The 21,821-nt window shown below is 39.1% G+C and overlaps 1 protein-coding gene across 1 annotated transcript in view; it reads left to right on the forward strand.

Moving 5' to 3' along the window:
* The window catches only part of LOC121873055 (protein ecdysoneless homolog), a 102,937-nt gene extending 97,066 nt beyond the window's left edge, over positions 1-5,871 (forward strand). The window contains exons 7-11 of the mRNA XM_042376399.1: positions 959-1,138; positions 1,356-1,517; positions 1,634-1,835; positions 2,012-2,386; positions 3,847-5,871. Coding sequence (XP_042232333.1) covers positions 959-1,138; positions 1,356-1,517; positions 1,634-1,835; positions 2,012-2,386; positions 3,847-4,265 — 1,338 coding nt within the window. The 3' untranslated portion in view covers positions 4,266-5,871. The remainder of the gene's footprint in view (positions 1-958; positions 1,139-1,355; positions 1,518-1,633; positions 1,836-2,011; positions 2,387-3,846) is intronic.
* Positions 5,872-21,821: the final 15,950 nt, after the last annotated feature.

Genomic DNA, 21,821 nt, shown 5'->3' on the forward strand with positions numbered 1-21,821 from the left:
CTCCTGAATCCGGCCCTGGTCTTTACCCCCATAGTAAGTGGATAATAATAATTAGATGTGAGCTATGTAACAGGTAGTGGTGGGATGGGGTCAAGGGACAGGCTGAGAGGCTTCATACTTTAAATAACAAATGGATTTGATGATGAATGTGAATATTAAGGGGCTTCAGGTAGTAATCTAGTAATCATCAACTATACGGCTTCATGAGTAAGGTCAGCTCATGCCAGTTACAGTAAAAGCAGAAAATAGATCTCCCAAACCATTACAGTCAAGAGACATACACTAAATATCTCTGATTTACATGTGTGGTGAGGTGTGTATTTACAGATATTGTGGGTGAGGCTGTAAGGCGGGTTTCTCATGTTTGTGTGCTGGACTATGTAAGGATTATCCAGAGCTGGAGTACTGGTAAGTCATCTTTTTACCCATCATAGAGAACAGCTATGTTTGTTTATGGTCAAGAGGACTTGGGTTGCATCCGGGATAAGGAATAAGAACTCTTCCACAATCCACCCTAAGAGATGTAAATACAGCTACTCCCCGACTTATGACCAACCCGGACATATGACCGCCTCAGTCGTACCAAAATTTTGTCAAATTACGTATTTTCGAGTCCCAACGTCAGTGATTGCGCCGTGTACTGACAAAGTTTTCGTTTGTAATTCACTTTAAAATGGCTGGCAAGCTTAAAAGTGAGAGTTTTGCAGTGCTGAGAAGAAAAAGAGACACCCAATTTAGATTTTCTATGTATTATTTAAGCATTTTTGACTTACGACCTGGTTTTGGGTCCCTAACCCCGTCGTACATCAGGGAGAAGCTGTTTTGCATTACATTTCCCTCCCTCTACCATCCTTCATTCCCCTCCCCCTCTCTCCTCCTTCCCTCCCCCAAATCTCTTTCCTCACTTCCTCTTCACACATTGCTCAATTTTGTATGTAACTTTAAGATATTTTTTCAGGCGTTACGAGTTATGCGGCACTTTCCACCCGAGACTCGTGTGATGACTGCAGTGCGCTTCAGCAAGTCTCTTTATGCTCAACTGTCAGCTCATCGCTACTCGCCAGACGCTCGTACTGGCTGGAACTTGCCCTCTCCTCTACATAGTGATTTTAAAACCCATGACACTGGCATGAAACTGGTGAGAACAATCTTGTGCCAAATAAGAATCCTGTGCGGTATACATTTTATGTGTTAATAGGAAATCAGATGTAAAATTCAATACAGTATGAAAGTTAGTATCTGCCAATAGATTTATCTTTTTATACTCATCTTGATCAGTGATTTTATTTTATCTTTGAGAAATACAGTAATCAGAATGTGTAATCCATTGCATCACACATATAACTTGCTTGCAGGCTTGTGGGTTTGAGTTGTTGGTGTGTAGTGCTGGTGGTGTGACCCCAGCCTCCACGCCCACTGAACCTTCTCCACCAGATGTCAGCTCACAACTTGATGTAACAAACAATCCACGGTGGGAGCGTTATCGCCAATCTCTCGTTGAAAAGGGCTATTTTCGGGTAGGTGTAAGAATGTATTAGCAGTATGGGCTCATGATCAAACATCCCTTTCTTCATGTGATAGTGTGTGTGTGTGTGTGTGCACGCGTCAGTATTTTCATATTATCTTTTAACAGGGTGAGTTAGAGGGATCGGTGCTCTACAAAGATCTTGAGGAACGTGCCCGTCAGTTTTTCGTGAGTCACATCTTGTCCGGTGAGAGTTCAGAAGACAATGATGTTCTGTCTGCTGGATCCATTATTATCAAGCTGCTGGGAAAGATCAATGTGGATTACGAGTTCTACAGGGAGCGAGCAACTCGACTTGTTCCACCAGATGGTTAGAATACCAGTGGATTATTAACTAAATAATCATAATTGCAAAAGTTATCCAGGGTGTTTTTACTCTGCTACTCTACTCTAAGTGACTGCTGTTAAATACCCACATAATTACTATCTACAAAGCTGGTGGTACAGGGGAGTAAAGTTTCTCTTAACACATTCCTATACTTACAGATGACAGCTGGCTACACATCACCCCAGATGCTTTGGATGAATTATTGGAAACTCAATTTGGTAGTAAGGATGCTCCTAAAGGTGCCAGTGAGACAGAAATGATGAATTCACTCACAGCATTCCTTGGGCACATGTCTGACCTAGAGGGTGCTGAGGTGCCCAAAGACCTACAAGACCGCATCAGGAAACTTTCTACACTTTCTACTGGACGAAAGGGCAGCAAAGGGAGAAAACCATCTAGCCTTATGGTACATCCTCAAGTTCGCAAGATCTCTTCACAGTCCAATGCTTCTGATGCATCTGACATGTCTTCATTCTCAAATAAAGTCGATTTCAATGCAGATGCCTTCACTGATGCTATGGCTAACATCTTAGGTAAGTATATTCATAACTGTACTTTGATAATGAAATGTACTGGAGGCAGTGTTTTGGTCGAATTTTCTATGACAATTCACAATATATAGCAACCAAAGGACATTAAAGAAATGCATCACTTACTTTTTTGTTGTTTGAATGCAACTTTTTTTTTTTTTAATTTTTGTGCCTGTCTACACAGGATACTTCGAGGCACTGTCCATCCATTAACATTTATTTTACCTTCTGAAGTGTTGAAAATATCTTAATATATTATAACAATCACATCAAAGGCCATAAATAGCCCCATTATTGCACATTTGCTTTGGTGCTGGTATTTACTGTTTACCTCCATTGAATAATTCCCGCGTCATGTGCTGTTAGTAGTAGTTTTTTTTTTTTTTTTTACCATCCAAATTTTGTTTAGCTATATTAAACTAAGGTGTTTACATGGGTTATTTCAAGATTTTTTGATTACAGTACATTAAAACTCCATAATTCAAAATAATAGGGGATGTAGCCCTTACAAACTACAGTATTTGATTTTATGAAATATGGGGGACTCCCTCTCCTGGGGGGGGGGGGGCACCAATACTTTTCCATTTACCCCCAATCAAAATTTAAACATCTTGGATGTTTAAGCTCTTGTATTGGCCTCTTGACATGACAGCTTTCTTCTTAGAGGTTCCTTTTGAGGTTCTTGGTCCAGGGTTATCAAACACTGGGCAATGATGGAAAAGCTTGTGCAGTAGATCGTAGATGTGCACTCCAAGACTGACCAATGCGAACTGAGCTACACACGTAATGTGTATAGTATACAGTACTTGTTTACACTGAGGTGGGCTAGTGCATCATGTGTGTCATATGTATTCAAAAATGTCTCTCATAGTCCAATTTTTTTTTCCAAATATTACCAAAATTTTAATATATTTTATACAGTACAGTACAGTATATCATAATATTTTGAAATGTCTCATAATTCAAAATTTATGTGGCAGCCAGGGCAAGGAATAAAACTGAACAGAAAATGAAGACAAAAATTCAGAAAATTGTTGGTAATTTTGAGTGATCCAGAGCCCCCTTTTTTCGTCAAATTAACTAGGGTATAGTGTACAGTGATGGCCCAAGTTGAAGAAAAAGATAATCCAGACAGTCCCCTACTTCATCTCTTTGGGAGTAGAAGTAATGCAGCAGTTTATCCTCCAGATACCCGATACCTATTTTTTCATATAATTTTCTTTTAATAATTGCTAATGTTATGTCATATTGATTTTCTAGTAGCCCAGAGTGCTTTAGAGTTGGTTTGAGGTGTTTAATTATTGGGTCAGAGGTTACGGTAGTAGTAGCTCCTCCAAGGGTGTGAACCACCCATGTTCTGGCATTGATCCAGCCTTGATAGTGCTGGAAAATTGGTATTTGACCTGTATTATCAAATTACTGTATAATGTAAAAAAAATCTTTTCTTTCTTTCTCTCCCTCAGAATTAGGTGTTCCTGAAGATGATTATTGGAATCATTCAGAGGACGAGTCATCAGGCATGAGTAGCTATGGAGAGGAGGACACAGGGGATGTTAGCCTAAGTCGTAAGTCCTCCAACACGTCTCAGAAATCTGCCGCGTCTACTGTGTCGGCGACTTCCTCTGGTGTGGACACGCAAATGAAGGAATATATGAGAGATATGGAAAGAGAACTCGTCACAAATCTTGGAGATTCTCTCATTTCAAACCACAATGGAAGCGACGGAGACGATGAATTTGACGACGTGGAAGACTTTGCACCAGTGAAGGTGGACATGCAAGCCGTACAGGACTTGGTAAAAACCTACACTGCACAAAATGGTTTGCCAGGACCAGCTTCTTCACTTCTGGGTTCAATGGGCATGAAACCTAAAAAAATTTAAACTAGAAATATATAACTTAAAAGCATTTCAAAGGGGTTCTGACAATATGTGAATACGTATAGCATAAATTATTGAGAGTAATCATTATTTTATTTATTGTATAATGCTTTTGGAAAGATATAATCTCATTTTTGGCAATAATTCTAATATAGAAATAATATATATACTGTATATATATTATGTGTGTCCTGTACAGTGAGGAGGGTTAATTTAATCCACTACGTATATGGAGAAGACTGATTTGATCAATGTGGCAGCTTTTTGCATAATTAATATAATGAATTAAAAACTTTGTTGCCGTGAGGGAGTTGTGGCATCAATTACTTTAGTTGTCTCCCCTGTGAGTGAAAAATCATCAGGAATGACTGTAAAGTCATTGATGTTCTGCTCAACTGTGATTCTATTTTAAGTTTTGTGTTGTTTTTGTTTACTCGTGAGGGGAAATACATATACCAATTTTCATGTTTTCTGTGGTTCATTTTTTCTACTAAAGTTAGATTGTAATAAAAAATATTCAATCTAGGAAACATTGTAGTATCAAGGTTTCCATTTTCTGTTTTTAAAATTTGGGGGAAATTCTTAAGGATATTGTAATAGCAAGTTGATGAGGGTCACATGTTTGCCAGTAAAGAGAAAGGGTATTATTTCTGTGGCCAAAACCTCAGAACAAAAACAGATTAGTCTTACTGTTGGCATTATTAATGAGTAAGGTGTGTTTGTGTCCGAGTTGTGCTGACTTAGTGGTAAGGATTCCGAAGTGGAATTTTAAGTTGATTTACTTAACATTATTCTGAGGCATTCATAGGTTAGTGAATACAAGATACTCACATCTTGTTCTGAGTCTGATGATATTTTTTAAATACTGTATAGAAATTTCAGAACAATTCATATACTGTATTATATATACATATATATATATTTTTTACATGAGTTTATACAATTACACTACAAATTAGGTTATTTTTAACACTACAGTCTAGTAAAATCTATCATAATTTATTGTATTTAATTAATTGGCATATTTATTTTAAGAGTATTCTTCTCTGACTTAATACAGTAATGTCACAATAAGAAAAATGTAATCTTATCCAGGTACGAAATATCTTCCAAAGATTTCCTTGACAACGAGTACAAGCTCTCTCTCTCTCTCTCTTTCTTTCTTGTATATGTTATCTCTGCAGTTTGTGACAAAGCTAGCAAATTCAGAGGCTACAGTATTCAAAAAAACTATTTTGTTACCATAATTGTTAGATTAAGACAATGAATATTAAGAGTTGCTTGAAGAATACAGTTGTAAATAAATTGCACAATTGTGGAACATATTATTAGCTCTTCAAAGTGACATTTGATTTGCTTTTGAACAATTAAACATTGTATATATCTGCAATATTACAGATAATAAATCAGATTACTGTATTGTATAACAAATAGTTTGATGTTAAAGCACATGAAGCCTTAATGATGGTAGGGTGTGACTGGTGATTTGTGACAAATTCCTTGCCATTTGCTTGCCTCTTCAAATGCTGTGACCAAGAGCTGACACTCTTGCATTAGAATGTCGATAAACCTTTTATAACTTTTTTTGGCAATAAATGTATCTGCATGCTGCCATTTTTTTTATTTTAAAAACTGTAATTAGTTTTGTAGAGTAAAGTGAAGAAGTGTTGTGATGGTTAAAACTTAAATTTTAAAAAGCTTCAGGTTGAAAGGTAATCACAAATTGAAGATGTTAAAAGGAAATATAGATTATCATACTATTATCCCCTAAACTGTAGCCAACATCCCTACTGTATAGGAACTGCATCCAACATCGGTAGACACCGTCCTTTCATGGTCAGATTTAAATGTTGTGCTGTACCAGTAGGTTTTAATCACCTTTATATACATTTTTTCAGTAATACAGAATAACTTTACCCTTTAAACACGTTAGTTTTCACTTTCAAGGAAAAACTGTCCTCCCACTCTTGTACTCGAAGCACTCCTTGTTTACCAAGCTAAAGAAGAGTGAAAGGAGGCCACGAAAAAGAAAATCAGGTAGGCACTTCATCAATGAATGGAAAAAAAAAAAAGACTCCATGGCCCATTGAAACACTCGGAAAGAGCAACAGGGAGTTGGGAATTTTACAGACATATTTATCAGTTTCGGTTATGGTACACATTGGCTTATGAAAATTAGAACTATGGGTCTACATTAATTCTGAAAGCTGGTCCTTGTAATCTAATCAGTTTTTAAACGAAATGCATAAATTAAAAAGGTCACAAATACTCTGATTGGCATACCCAATTCTTGTGATGTCAGCATTTAAGTAGATTGAATTACCCATAGCCATTAAACTTCGGGACAGGAGGCTTTGACAGGTTCTGATCAATGACTTAATTCAATACCAAAAATGACAATCCCCTAAATACAGTCACCAGGTTCTCTGATGGCTGTGAATCAGACATATAATTTCAGTATTAAATGGATATCTCGTAACTTGGTGAGGCAAAAAAAGGTTATTATAGATTTGGCTGGGAATTCATATACATCATCTGAGCACAATTTTCACTATTAAATATAGTAGAAGCTTTCAACATATACACAATGAATCTTAAATGCTTCACCTACTGGTAGGTATACATCACTTACTGCTACTCGTGTGTTACATCGTAATTTTAAATTTGTGATACACGGACAGGTTACAGGAATATATAGAAAATGGACAATACCTTTCACTAAAAAAAAAAAATCTCTCTCTAAGGGTAACTAGCTTGTTTCACACATGTTTTATGGACGACGGAGCATAATATAAAGAAGTATGGGTGTGAAAATACCATCAGTACAACTGTACCCATGACACTGGCTCCAAATTGTATATGTACCTGCACTAGTGTTGGTCAAGTTTGGTCTTGAAAGAGCTCACACTCGGTGCCATTAGAACGTGCTCTGGCGGATCGTTCCAAGAGTTTACAATTCTCACTCCAAAAAAGTTTGCCCCCCCACAATTTTCTGGACTTATGACTTCATCAACCTTGAGCTGTAACTCTTAGTGAACTGTATAATACCTACATTGTCTATGTACAGAACTGTATACTGTATCTAAAAGAAATTACTACTGCTACAGACAGAACATATAGTATTGTATATACTGAGGTACCATAGTAGTTGTTTTCATATATTTCTGTGTATTGTATCAACAATTAAGGTCTTTAATTAAGCACTTGTTTCGAGACAACTGCTAAAGATTAAAAGACCTATCTCACGTTTTATGGTTTAATTTTGACCACCTGCTACAGTCAGCATTGTCAACCCTAATCTCCGAGGGTTGTGAACCATGGAGTATGAACCCACATCCAAAGCATTCACTCCTCCAATATATGTCTTGAATGCGGTAGATTCACTAAACAAATGTCAATGTTTTCTGTTGTCAATCCTGATCTCCGAAAGTTGTGAACTACAGGAGTATGAACCCGTGTGATGTGGAGTGGGGGACCGGCGTGTGAGGAGGGTGTTGGGGGGATTGGGGGCTGGGGGGGGTTAGGATTGGGGGCTGGGGGGTGGGGTTAGGACTGGAAGGTGTCAACAGGGATGGGAGAGGAGCAAGGTAAAACATCTCCAGCTATAACCCAGTATTTATTAAGCAAACTATTAATACATAATAAAGAGAATAATGTGGTATCAGAAATTACCGGTAGTAAGTCTGCTGCTGTTACTGGTGTGGTTAATTATATATTAATATATTACTGACCAAATGTTGAGACAATAAATAAGTTAAAATGATACTTCACTTCCTCTCCTGCCCCCTCCCCCCACCTCCATTCACACTCACGGCCATCAGCCGTGCTCTGTTCCTCCAGGTCTTTCCCTCTCTCAGAAACGTGAGGAACTGTCATAACCTAGAATCAGGCATTCTCAAATCGAAGTCCAGACAATGTCATTACTTCTAAATTGACTCGTATCTCCATCCCTGCTTCGTCTGCAGGGTAGGTGGTGACGTCATTGCAAATGGCGGCCCTGTTTCTAGAGAAATAAAACTTATCTCGACTATTGTAGCAGGACTTTAAACTTTTATTACTAATTATATATACCGTATCACTCTACGAACATGGCAGAGTGTATTTCTTGTGTTTACCCAGAACCGCCAACTCGTCCATTTCAATAAAAATCAAAAGATAAAGACTAGGGGCAATGTTTTATTCTGTTTGATTGATTACCTTTTTTTCTGGGGGGACATATTTCTGTCGTTTTAAGGTGTATCAGGAACGTATAATTGTTTATGTTTGTATCCAATGTGCGAATGGTATTTGCCAAGGAAGATCCTATCTATCTATCACAAAATCGTACTCATCATTACTCTCCATAACACGAAGATCTGTGCATTACAGGTAGAAAACACCCTTCAAATGTATACAGTGACCCCTCGGTTAACGAACTCAATCCGTTCCAGAAGGTCGTTCGTTAACCGAAACCATTGTTTCAATGGGTTTTTGGGTAATTGGTTCCAGCTCACCGAAAATTTCCTAAATTCAACAAAAATGGTAGAAAAGTTCACTTACTTTTAGGTGTGTATGTAGAAGGCTCCTGGATGATGATGATGATGATGGGATTTAGAATGGGGGTGGAGGAGAAGGAAGAAGAGAAGGCATTGGGGTGGAAGAGAAGTCACCCCATGGCGCCATTTCACCCATAAAATTTTAGCTCTCTTGGTGTAATTCAAGATTATTTTCTTTAAATCAACACTGCACTGCATTATATATTGTCAATATGCAAAATATATTTCAAAATGACCAATAATTTGCTTGGAAACACAGAAAAAAAGCATTTAGTTGAAGAGAGTCTCAAGCAAGATGTTACCTCCAGTGAAAACAGAGAGACTAATGCCTGTTTGCTGTGTTAAGAGGCTGGATGCCGCGCATTAAACTAGTCACTTTACCTTCAATTATGTTCAATAATTGTTAAAATGATTAAAAAATTGAATATTAAACTTTTAAAATTATTGAATAGTATAAACTTCTTGATATTTACTAAAATAGTAAGGAATTTAAGCCCTAGAACCGATTAATGTATTGGCGGACTGATACTAAAGTTGGTTGCCCGGTCAGTGCAAGCGAAAACATGTTGAGGTCGGTTCGTAAGAAATTCGTTAACCGAATTTTTGTTCGTTAACCGAATTGAAGATCCTTATGGAAGGCAGTTCGTTAACCGAAATTTCGTTAACCGAGGCGTTCGTTAAACGAGGGGTCACTGTATATAGTACACTGATGTGGGATAAACACCTATTGCATTCATTTTGTTTAAGCGCTGCCTGGTGATGTAAAAGTCCTCCAAGCGAGTCTTAATTAAGATACACATTATCTTATCACTTTGATCCATCTTTACAGTAAACAACCCGTGTGGGCTCCATATTAAAACAAGCCCGAAATGTACTTTTTACATGTAATTTGGACTTATTCGGCTTAAAGGACTGGATAAAACAATACTGCTGTGGTAATTCGTTACCCATATAATCATCCTCAAAGTCACTCTCGAGGTACGGAAGGATAATTATGACTTTTGAGTACAGTGCCAATTCAAGAAATGTAGTTGTGTGAAATTCGACACCGTCGAGTTCACCATAATCTAATTTTCGTTTGACGCCATTCTTATCAATGTAGAATCCCTTCTACCAATCAGTGTTTTTTCTTCAGGAGGCCACATGTTCTTGAAGTCTCGTACCGCAAGTACACAAACTCTATAGCAGAGTTTACGAACAGCTTAATAACAAACTCGTTGAGACCCATCATAATATGGGTACTATTTTTAGGGAGACAACAGTGTAAGAGCGAGCAAGGTGGTCCATCCCACTCAATTTCCTCTGGCTTAAGGTTGACATAAAGTACGAAATAATCTATAGGAGAATACGAGGTGGTAGTCTTAGTATGCCTCAGGCCTCCTGGGGGACACACACACATGCCCTACAGCCCTAACCTCCTGGGGGACACACACACATGTCCTACAGCCCTAACCTCCTGGGGGACACACACACATGTCCTACAGCCCTAACCTCCTGGGGGACACACACACATGCCCTACAGCCCTAACCTCCTGGGGGACACAAACACGCCCTAGTGAGTTGCCTATACAACTATGAAATATGGTATGGGTTATAGAAAAATTTTTGATCAGAAAGTGTAAAGCTTTTATAAAAACTTAGTTATATTGAAAAATGCTTAGCCCCTGGAGGGGGAGGGTGGATATGTGGATAGGGTAGAGGGGCATATTATACTGTATGCTCCTAATAGTGGTGTTGTATGACGTCATTGATCTTTGGTCAATGAAATACTAAAGAATTGAAGAATGGAATCCAAAACAGGCAATACTCAGCCAATGAGAAAATAGAGTACAGTATTTGATGTAATGCATGAAAATATATACAGGTAGTTCTGCTATAACGCGATAATTGTGTTCTTGTAAAATATCGTGTTATAGAAAATCGCGTAATAGAAATAACAGGGCTTATGGAGAAAATAGGGTTAGGTGCAGATTACTCGAAATCGAAAAAATTTAGTAGTTAGCCTAACACAAAGGATAGCACAGTCTAAATAAATGTTACATTCATATCTAATAATGAAATCATACAGTAAATGTAACACTTTACTTGATGGGGGAGAAGGGTGATTTTGAGGTTGATAAAATCGAGCTTCTCTTCAAGTGTTATATCCTTTCTTTTACGATCATCACCGGGAATTCTATCACCAGAACGCTTCTTGTTGATATTCTTCTTTACTATATTCACAGTTAATACAGTGGGGTATGCTATAACGAACGGATCCTACTACAAATATTCCTATAACGAACGGTTTTACCTATAAAATTGAGAATGCTATAACGAACGAAACTCCTACAACGAACATTATTTAATTTTTTTTTTCCTAATTTATTGTTTTTTATTACAAATATTAATGATATTCTTTATTTCAGGGGTTTAGATGCATATTTATGCACTTTTTTACAATTTTATATTATATTTTTCAGTGTTAAGTGGTTGTATTTGGAGGCCTGGAACGGATTAATCCTATAACGAACGAATGCTATAAGGAACAAGGTTCTAGAACCAATTAGATTCGTTATAGCATACCCCACTGTACCACAAAATTGGAGAAAGAGTAAGCAAAAATCGCGTTATAGCAAACAAGCGTTCGCGTTATACAAATATCGTTCCTAATTCATAAATCGCGTTTGAGCAAATTCGCATTATCAAAACACGCGTTATAGCAGAACTCACTGTACCGTACTGGCTCATTGTCCTCGAGCAGCAGACCTATCGACCCTAGAGGGTCGATTATTGTTATTTATTGTCAAACATTTATCTCGTCATGGTTATAACACCACCACCCCCCCAATTTTTCTCGACGGATCTATGCAATTCACATGGGTCACCTAAAACTAAGGAAAAAATGGAAAAACGGAGAAATCACATCCCTGCAGGTGGGAGGGGTGGCGTTCTTCCTTCTCATAGCAGTGCTACATGCCCTCTGATGCCTAGAGTGGTGGATTAATTTCCATTTTTCCCTGTAATTAGGGCAGGAGAAGGTGACACAGATTGTCATGCCATGACTGTGGACCAGCTGGCTAAGGACTCGTTGGTTGGCATTATCATGAGTGTAGTGTGAATATGGTTTGTGTGAGGATCTGTTCTGGTGACAGTGGTTGCACATAGCAAGAATTAGAAAATATTAGCTCACAGTCAGTATGAATGAATCATATCCTCACCGAAAAGAATATTACCCATTTTTCCCGCACAGTATCAGTGTTTGTAATTCTGTAAATACAGTGAACATTATTTGCTTTCCCAATGTAAGTATATGGAGCCAAATAAAAATTTAAAAATGTATTTAAATGATTAATTCTACGGTATTATTTTACTTTAGGACAAAGCGCGCCCAAAAGTTATAAACTACTGAAAATTTTAGATCTCCCTATTCTGAGCATTTTGGCTCCCATTGACACTAGTCGGAAATGGAAAATATAGACACAATTGAATTTAATTGATTTTACGTACTTTTCAGTCTTACATAGCATAAGAATGGAGGAAACTGCAGCAGGCCTATTGGCCCATACTGGGCAGTCCCATTTACACCCAACCCCTATTGCTCATATATCCATCCAACCTTTGTTTGAAGTTATCCAGCATATTCCAGGTAATGATGAAGTTTGGTAACTTGTTCCACTACTCTATTTCCAAACCAATGTTTACCTATTTCGCGCCTAAAACTAAATTTGTCTAATTTAAAACCATTGTTACGAGTACGCTTCTGGTTGGATAGATTGAGTACCCTTGTAATGTCCCCTTTGTTTAGCCCTGACTTTCGTTTATACACGTCAACCATATCGCCCCTCACTCTACAGAATTAGTCTTGTCATTCTCCTCTGTATTCTTTCTAGGGATTCTATATCCATTCTGTAATACGGTGACCAGAATTGAACTGCGTAATCCAAGTGAGGTCTTCGTCTGTGAAGAGGTGTTATCTGCGTAAAACCGAGTTAATTATGCATCACGCATGCACAATATTGACTGACTTCATCCACTCGTGACCAATGATGTATCGATATCATCAAGCAATTTTTTTCGACCAATAACATTTGAATTTTTTCAAAGGAAGCAGCCTGGGTACAGATTTGAATTTCAATGACCAGTGTGACAATGGCCGTGGTGGAAGTTGGTTGTGAATCGTGCTCCTTCGATTATTTTTTTTAATTTATTGCCAAGTTTTACGAGAGAGATGATCATGCTATCCAATTCCTGCCTACGGTGTTCTCTCTACATCTGTTAAGTGCTCGCACTGTAAATTCCGACGAGGAGGAGGTCGATGATTCTGAACATATCCCTAGTCCTTCCACTTCTAACTAAGGTATTGTACTTGTGGACATGGTGTGCCCCAAAGTTTTAAACTACTGAAACATTTACATCTCCTTATTCTGAGTCTTCTGAACCCAATTTATACTAGTTGGAAATGAATAAGACAGGTTAGGTTAGTTTAAGCTAGGCCTACCAGGGGTATGGGGGCAGAGCCCCCAGCTAGAGGTTGGGTAATTCGTTTTCGTGTTCTCCCCCAACCAAATACCCCAATTTCCCAGGCTCTCCCCCATTATTGTTGCAAGGGGGTTGGTTACAAAAAAACGCACAATATCCGACCAAAAATGAAGGATAGATTTGCCTAAAACACACCAAAATACATTTGAAAAACATATTGGTTAACATTTACCAATTATACATAACTAAAACAATTTTTATAAGAAAAATTATTTAGAGTTTGTCATTTAACCTTCATAAAGATCATCACAATTACCCTTATAAAGATTATTACAAAGGTAAATACTGTACAATTTAATCTCTTAAGAAGGCCAAAACAAACATGTTTCTGTCAGTATAAATCACTTGCATTAACTAACGTTTGTATGTGTGCCTAACATTAACCCACATTTTGACCACAAACACACTGCACGTCTCCACCACCACTAACACCTTTACAAAACACACAGTAATAAGAATAGCAGCAGATGGCGCGGGACACCTGCTACCTCACTATACAGGGTGTCTTAGAATAAAAAATGTATACAGACTGCCTAAAAGATTTCCGTGGATGTCACATGAATAGTTCTATCACATCATTGTCTTCCCTTGTCGATGTGAGGTCTAGGAGTCTGGCCACAAGAGAGGACCAATAACATGATTCTCTAAGACTCTTTGAATAGGTCTATATGAACGTTGGATGTTAAGTGAAGAACAACGGGTTTGACGAAATTTAGATGGAAAAGGTAACGAGAGAGAGAGACTACATATATGGTATAGTAAGTGTGGAGAGAGGGAGAGTAGTAATATGCCTGGATGTTGGTCGTTGGGTACAGTGTGTTATATTAACGAAATAAAAACTATTTTACTCCACAAGAAATGCAATCAAATGACAACAAACATAATTAAGGTATAATCTATAAAAACAACAATCACATCACCACCGCCACCCCAGAGGTCACTGTGACAGCCTCACCTCGTCTGTCCAGTAAGGATCAGTTGGATGATCATTACCCAAAACTGCCAGTTATCTCGAGTTATGCGCTAATTGCTTCAGTCTGCCGCCCTCAGCCTTCTACCCTTCTGTTTTTCTTCAGTTACCTCGCATGCTAAAACGACTCCAGTATCAATAAACTTTAATTTATTCCCTAGCCATTTTTGGATCAACAAGTTAATCTGAAATATGGAGGTTTGCCAACTCTTGACGTTATCAAACGATTAAGGGCAGGAAGAAAATTTTGGGTAGATGGAGAGGGTTTAAATGAGGTAGAGGTCGGGGACTTGTTTTTGTTGCGGGAGTGAGTGGTGGTACGGGGAAAGGGGGGAGGTGGTGGTGGTGGTGAGGCCCAGGAGAGTGGTCTTGTTTTTCCAGGATAAGCAAGGAATGTCTACGGATTTTAAACAGAATTACCCAATAGTTTCTTAAAAAGACTTTTTAATAAACTACCTCCACAAACTCCTTCACTTTCAATATTTTTATTTTAAAATGGCCAGATAATTTTATTCAGCACAGGGGGTTAATCTAACGCTGTTCCTATGAGTGGATATAATGGTTTTCCTGCTATTTATGAGAGAGCTTTTAGAGCACAACAGTTATATGTCAAGATTTATAAAATGTCTTAACTACCCAGCTATTATCCAAATGACAAGTAACACGTCTTAAAACACATCCATTATCCTAACCCACGATATGTCATGCTAAGTTAAATCTTGTAGCTGTTGGGGCATCTAAATGTTTGTACTCTGAATATAAAATGTAAATAAGACCTTAAGGATTTATGCAATATACCCTGAACCTTTCTTAATTCTTTACAATACTATAACAATAAGTCGAGAGGGAATTGTGAATCAACCCGCGGGCTGACGGTGGCATATGATGGTCGTGGAACAGCACCTAACTGCCTAACAACATTCCCCAATCCTGTAATACTATAGTGATATGGTCATGTTACTAACTGCTGTATTTTTTCATGTTCCCTGCTGCTGTTGTTCCTGGTTGTTGTCGTTGCTATCGTGGTATGAGAAGGTCCAGGTTAGTACAACACCTAACGAGATCACCGTGAGACGCCCGACTCCTCCAGCCGTCACCTGAAGAATGTTTACAAAAGGTTACTGGCATAATGAACCGTTTTCTTTGGTGGATAATAATGCACTCACTCTACACTGAAGATGGAATTTTTCTCCTTTAACAACCACAAGAGGCTTCTAGAGTTCCCAAGAACCAAAGGTGGTGATTATTGGCTCTCAACAAACCATCCTATATAAAAAAAAATATCCTCTTTTGGCGGCAAGCTTACTGATGACTAGCATTCTTTCTCTTTGTCAGCTCAACAATGTTTATATTTGGCCAATTATAGTATAAGCATTGTGTTTTATGATGTTGTTGTGACCAATTTTAGCCCAGCAGATTGAAAGGACTTAAAAGCGAGAACAAATCCCATTCTAATCACCACCTCTCTTGGGATGGGTTAAGTTAGGTCTACTTTATCATAATTTCTGTGGAGGTATTTCAGGATTGCTATTCTCTGACGAAGACGAAAAACAAACCAATTATTTTGTGAGGGATAATATGTATGAGAAACGTGTGGATGGAGAGAAAACACGTGGATAATAGTGTAATGACCGCTGGATCCTCACTTTCACAGTAATTAACAAAACCCAATGAGTATTTTTTTTAGGTGAAATCCAATGTTTTTTATCCTGAAAAAGTCTTGATTAGTTACCCACAAGGAATAGTACGTTGATTGTTCCCATTCTCTTATTGTCATTCTCATAGTGGCCGTCGATGAAGATAAGTTCCAACATTGTTTCATCTCTTCGGCTTTGTCTAAGATACCATAAACCTGATCACCTTAAGATTAGACACCCCAGCTTATTTCACCTGAATAATAGACACCCCCAGCTTATTTCACCCGAAGAATAGACACTTCAGCTTATTTCACCTGATGAATAGACACCCCTAGCTTATTTCACCCGAAGAATAGACCCTCAGCTTATTTTACCTGAAGAATAGATATCCCAGCTTATTTCACCCGAAGAATAGACCCCAGCTTATTTTACCTGAATAATAGACACCCCCAGCTTATTTTACCTGAAGAATAGACACCCCAGCTTATTTCAAAGAATAGACCCCAGCTTATTTCACCTGATGAATAAGTAACCCCAGCTTATTTCACCTGAATAGACACCCCAGCTTATTTTACCTGGAAGAATAGATATCAGCTTATTTCACCTGAAGAATAGACCCCCAGCTTATTTCACCTGAATAATACACCCCAGCTTATTTTACCTGAAGAATAGATATCCCAGCTTATTTCACGTGATGAATAGACACCCCCAGCTTATTTCACCTGAAGAATAGACCCCAGCTTATTTCACCTGAATAAGACACCCCCAGCTTATTTTACCTGAAGAATAGATATCCCAGCTTATTTCACGTGATGAATAGACACCCCCAGCTTATTTCACCTGAAGATTAGACACCCCCAGCTTATTTCACCTGAACAGCAGACACCCTAGCATTAAGGTAATTAGTCTTCGGGTGAAATAAACTGAGGTGTCTAATCTTCAGATGATATCCAAAACTTGCATATCAACCGAATCTTCTAAACTATAAAATATAATGTAATGATATAATGAGATGAACTTCAACTCAACTCCTCCGGTATGAAAAAAAAAACGAAAACCTAAATATTCGAATAAAACAAGACTCAAATATAACAGAAAACGGAAAGAAAACCCAAATTATCTAGGAGTGACTATTTTAAATGACCTTAAACAAGTCTGCTAACATGATTAGATTCATATTTGGAAATTTAACAGCAAGATAATACGAGTCAATAGAATACTTAAACTTTCTTAGATGGTATTATTGATTTAGACTAAAGTGAAATTAACACACTGGTGAAGATACCCATTGACTTAGATAAATAACGATAAATTACACCAAACGCCTAAAAATTATGCACAGTCTACTATAGAAAACACAGGTGCAGGACTATATTATAAATACTGTAAATTATTTATCAATTTTGGAAAGTTTAGTTTAGTTTCTCTCGAGACAATGTGCAAAATAGTCCCAGAGAGAAGAGAGTGTGTAAGGGGGAAGAGAGTGTGTAAGAGTAGAGTGTGTGTAAGAGAGAAGAGTGTGTGTAGGAGAGAAGAGTAAGAGAAATGAGTGTGTGTAAGAGAGAAGAGTGTGTGTAGGAGAGAAGAGTGTGTGTAAGAGATAAGAGTGTGTGTAAGAGAGAAGAGTGTGTGTAAGAGAGAAGAGTGTGTGTAAGAGAGAAGAGTGTGTGTAAGAGAGAAGAGAGTGTGTGTAAGAGAGAAGAGAGTGTGTGTAAGAGAGAAGAGTGTGTGTAAGAGAGAAGAGTGTGTGTGTAAGAGAGAAGAGTGTGTGTAGAGTGACACAAGTTACTCTTTACATTGCATCATTAACTTGACATCAAATGAATATATTACTGTTTGGTTGATCATAATATAATCTAGGAAGCTTAATGATAAACACAACTCCTGGGGTAAAGAATAAGCCACTCCTCCCCCCCCCATCCCTACAGGTCACTAGACACTCGCCTCCTCCACCTGCTGTAGTCGTCATCGCCTCACACTCACCCACCCACGACCCCACATCACAAGACTGCCCAATTAAACTCCATATCTGTCCGAGATTTTAAATGAAATGTCGATTACTTTTTGCAGGTCAGCGATTCGGGGCCTCAGCACACCGGTAATGGCCCTGGGAAACATTCTCTGCTTGTGAGTCGAATAGCACACATCACCAGGCAGTTCTAACTCTAACTCTCTCTCTCTCTCTCTCTCTCTCTCTCTCTCTCTCTCTCTCTCACTAACAAGACACAATCACCAGGGACACACCATGGCGAATTCTTTCCATTAATGATAAAATAATGATATTTTTCTTAGAAACTGTGATAAGAAAACGTCTCAGAGTCAGTCGTCTTCAATAATGGGTCATTCCAGGTGGGTATGAAGGTAAGAGGGTGGCGCAGGTAACATGGGACAGGTAATTAGGACGATCGTCCACCTTGCTGCTGGCACCTGGGCCCGGGGTCGATACCTCACCTCGGAATCTGTACATGATTGGCCAGGGGTCACATGAGGGTGGGGAGGGGGGGGGGGGGAGAAGGAGAGGGAGGAGGGGAGGACTAATCAAGATGACCACCTAACAAGATGGCCGGCCAAGGTAGTCGTTCTCACAGTGGTGGCGGGGTCCAGGAGGCTTTGTTCTGACCACACCTTACTTGTACCTCTGAGGAACTGTATATTGACCCGTCGTCCAAGGTTCCCACGGGACGCCACACAGCAGAAGGTGACGATGGGTGAGGCCAGTGTGGGAAATAGGACGCCACATTCATAAGCAACAAACACCTACCATGCCACTGCCACCACAATAGACACACCTGGAGGAGGGGGCGAAGGGGAAGAGGAGTACCTGTCGACACCATTCTTCCTCGTGGTACAATAATCACGGTACATAAACTTCATGATAATCTTCCTCAATGACCATAACTTCATCTAGTTTTCTATAGTACAGGTGATAACTTTTTTGGTCTTCCTCAATAAACAGTTCATCTTACAATAATAACTTCTCTCATTACCTCTTAGGGTGACAACTTCCTCCTACATTTCTTCATGAGTTTCGTCAAATCATCAAATTTACTTAACTGGTCGCATGAAACAAAAACAATAATTACTTGATCTCACAAATATAACAACGAAAATATTCCTCTCGAAGCCGTACACGTCCCAAGACATACCACAACAACAATAAACAAACACAACACAAACATAGACCACAACTATAAACAAACATACACAATACAAACAGGACATCTGAGCCTTGATACGAGGGTAAACTTGTATCAGGGTTTGTTTACATCACTTGCCCAGGACTTTAAGGATGGTGTGGTGACGAGGAACGGAGAGCCGCCCACCTCCACGATGGCGTCACTCAACACCTCGCCATTATTATTGTTTATCGAGTCCCCCAAAATCTATGCAATTTATAGAAGCAAAAGTGTAACTACAAGTTTTATTATTATTATTATTTTGTTGTTGTATGTCTTCTGTAGCTTGTGTAGGTGTCACTCAGAACTCCGAGGTGTCATCCAGAGCTCCTAGGTGTCACTCAAGGCTTCCTAGGTGTCATTCAGAGATTCTCGGTGTCATTCAAAGCTCCTAGATGTCATTCAGAGCTCTTAGGTGTCATTCAGAGCTCCAAGGTGACATTTAAAGCTCCTAGGTGTCACTCAGAACCCCTAGGAGTTATTCGTAGGTTCTAGGTGTAATTCGTAGCTTCTAGGTGTGACTCAGAGCTCCTAGGTGTCACTCAAGGCTTCCTAGGTGCTATTCAGAGCTCCTAGGTGTCATTCAGGGCTCCTAGGTGTAAATCAGGGCTTCCCAGGTGTCACTCAGAGCTTCGAGGTGTCATTCAGAGCGCCTGTGTAACTCAGGGCCTCCTAGGGTCACTCAGTGGTCCTAAAGTAATTGATATTTAAATTTTTGTGGTGTTCAAACACATTCCCTGAAAATTTTGTTTTAGTACAGTACATCGGCATCCCGTATGGACTCCTCCTTCCCCTCCCTCTTTTCTTTCCCATCTATCCACTCCTTCTCTTCCTATTATTTCTCCCTTTTCTCGTTTCTCCCTTCTTTATCTTCCCCTGTCCCCCCTCTCCTCATCCTACTCTTTCTTCTGCTTCCCCTTCTTTCTGCTCTCCCTTCTCCTCTTCTTCCTCCTGCTTCCCCTTTCTTTCTTCTCTCCCTCCACCTCTTCCACATCTCTCCCTTCTCCACTACATCCTTTATTTCTTCCTTCTCTTCCTCCATAACCCTCTTCCACCTCCCCTCACACACAGAAGATCCTATCATCAAAATCCTCCCAAACTTTGCTTAAAAAAAAAATCATTAAGACTCAAAGCGCCTCAGTGGATCTAAATTACGATCAAAAAACCTGACTGAGGAGCTCCATCTCACCCCCCCCCCTTCCTCCTCCCCTCTACCCCAAACATCTACCGTAAACAAGTCATTTAGTTGAGAATCTTAAAGGAGTTAGTGATGGATGTTCTTTGATGTTAGGAGAGGTAGAATTGTAGGATGGGAAAAACGAAGGAGCCTATTGTAGAAGAAAGCTGGTAAAGGAGGTGTATTACTTACTTCTAGTCCGTCCAGTGGGGGGGGGGGGTCTGTCTGTCTGTCTGTCTGTCTGTCTGTGACTGTCTGTCTGTCTCTCTCTCTCTCTCTAAGATTAGATGATCGTTAAGGTGGACACACACACACACAGACACAAGAACTAGTGTTGGTGCAGGTGATCATGTAGCCAAAATATGACAGTTTGGAGATGCTATGTACCTCTTTTGGTTTTGTTTTTTGCATGGAAGTTATCAAGATGGACACTCAGTGATATAGCCAACCAGATAATGACCTCCTAGTATCGCCACGTACCACGGACATGGACGGTCCTTAGAGCCCTTTGTTGATGTAGTTTTGTTTGTTGTATCACCGACGCCAGGTACCACGGACAAGGACGGTTCTTAAGAGTCCGTGTGTTGTTTGTTGTATCACTCTGAGTCTGTAAAAGAAATAATAAATGAGAATCGACAACTTTCTTTTTCTAATACAACGAAGACAATCAAGACACACACGCTGGGAATAACACGAATAAATCTAACTACAACTTGATAGAACAACAGAACACAGTGATATAATCTAAGTTCATTATGGATGGTTGAAAATCTCACTTATACACACAACAAAACATATTTATACAATTAATAAGTAAGAAAAATCGTTCTTTGTTGTTTGTGTAGGACTATCAGGACAGGCGTTTAGTATTGGTGATACAAAGCGTCAAGCAGCTGTCAACACGAATATCTATACTCAGATACCATCACTTCTCTCTATCAACTCCTTCCTCCCTCCCTCAGATGCCAAACACGAGACTTCTTCCATCTGATAAACAACTTGCCGTTCCTTCACCTTAAGATATTCGGTCAATCATCATCATCATCGCTAGATAATATCATTCAATATCAGTATCGTTGCATCTGTCAGGGCCAGTGGTCAGCGGCTATCATCTCTGGCATCGTCTGGGCAATTAAATACAAAACCCACTCGATTGCGGGCGTGATGTGTGGTCAACGGGGTTTGTCTGTGTGTGTGTGTGTGTGAACTGGTTATCGCCTCATCACGACGCCAAGTTTTGAAACCAGGGCGAACAAGTACTGTAAAGTCAACAAATACAATTCGAAACCACAATAAAAATTCGAAACCAGCGTCCACAAGTACAGCATCAACATAAATGCTTCGAAACCAGCATCAATGAACACCTTCGAAACCAGCATCAACACACATGCTTCGAAACCAACATCAATGAACAGCTTCGAAACCAAAAAAAAAGCCTCGAATCCAGTGTCACCAGGTAGGTAGAGAGTTCAAAGCCACTATCAGAACATCGAATCATCTTCCTGTTTACAATGTTGAGTTAAAGTTCCTTGTTTCTCCTCCT

The sequence above is a fragment of the Homarus americanus genome, unplaced genomic scaffold (assembly GCF_018991925.1).
Source record: "Homarus americanus isolate GMGI-L3 unplaced genomic scaffold, GMGI_Hamer_2.0 scaffold51859, whole genome shotgun sequence".
In the NCBI taxonomy this organism is placed as follows: Eukaryota; Metazoa; Arthropoda; class Malacostraca; order Decapoda; family Nephropidae; genus Homarus; species Homarus americanus.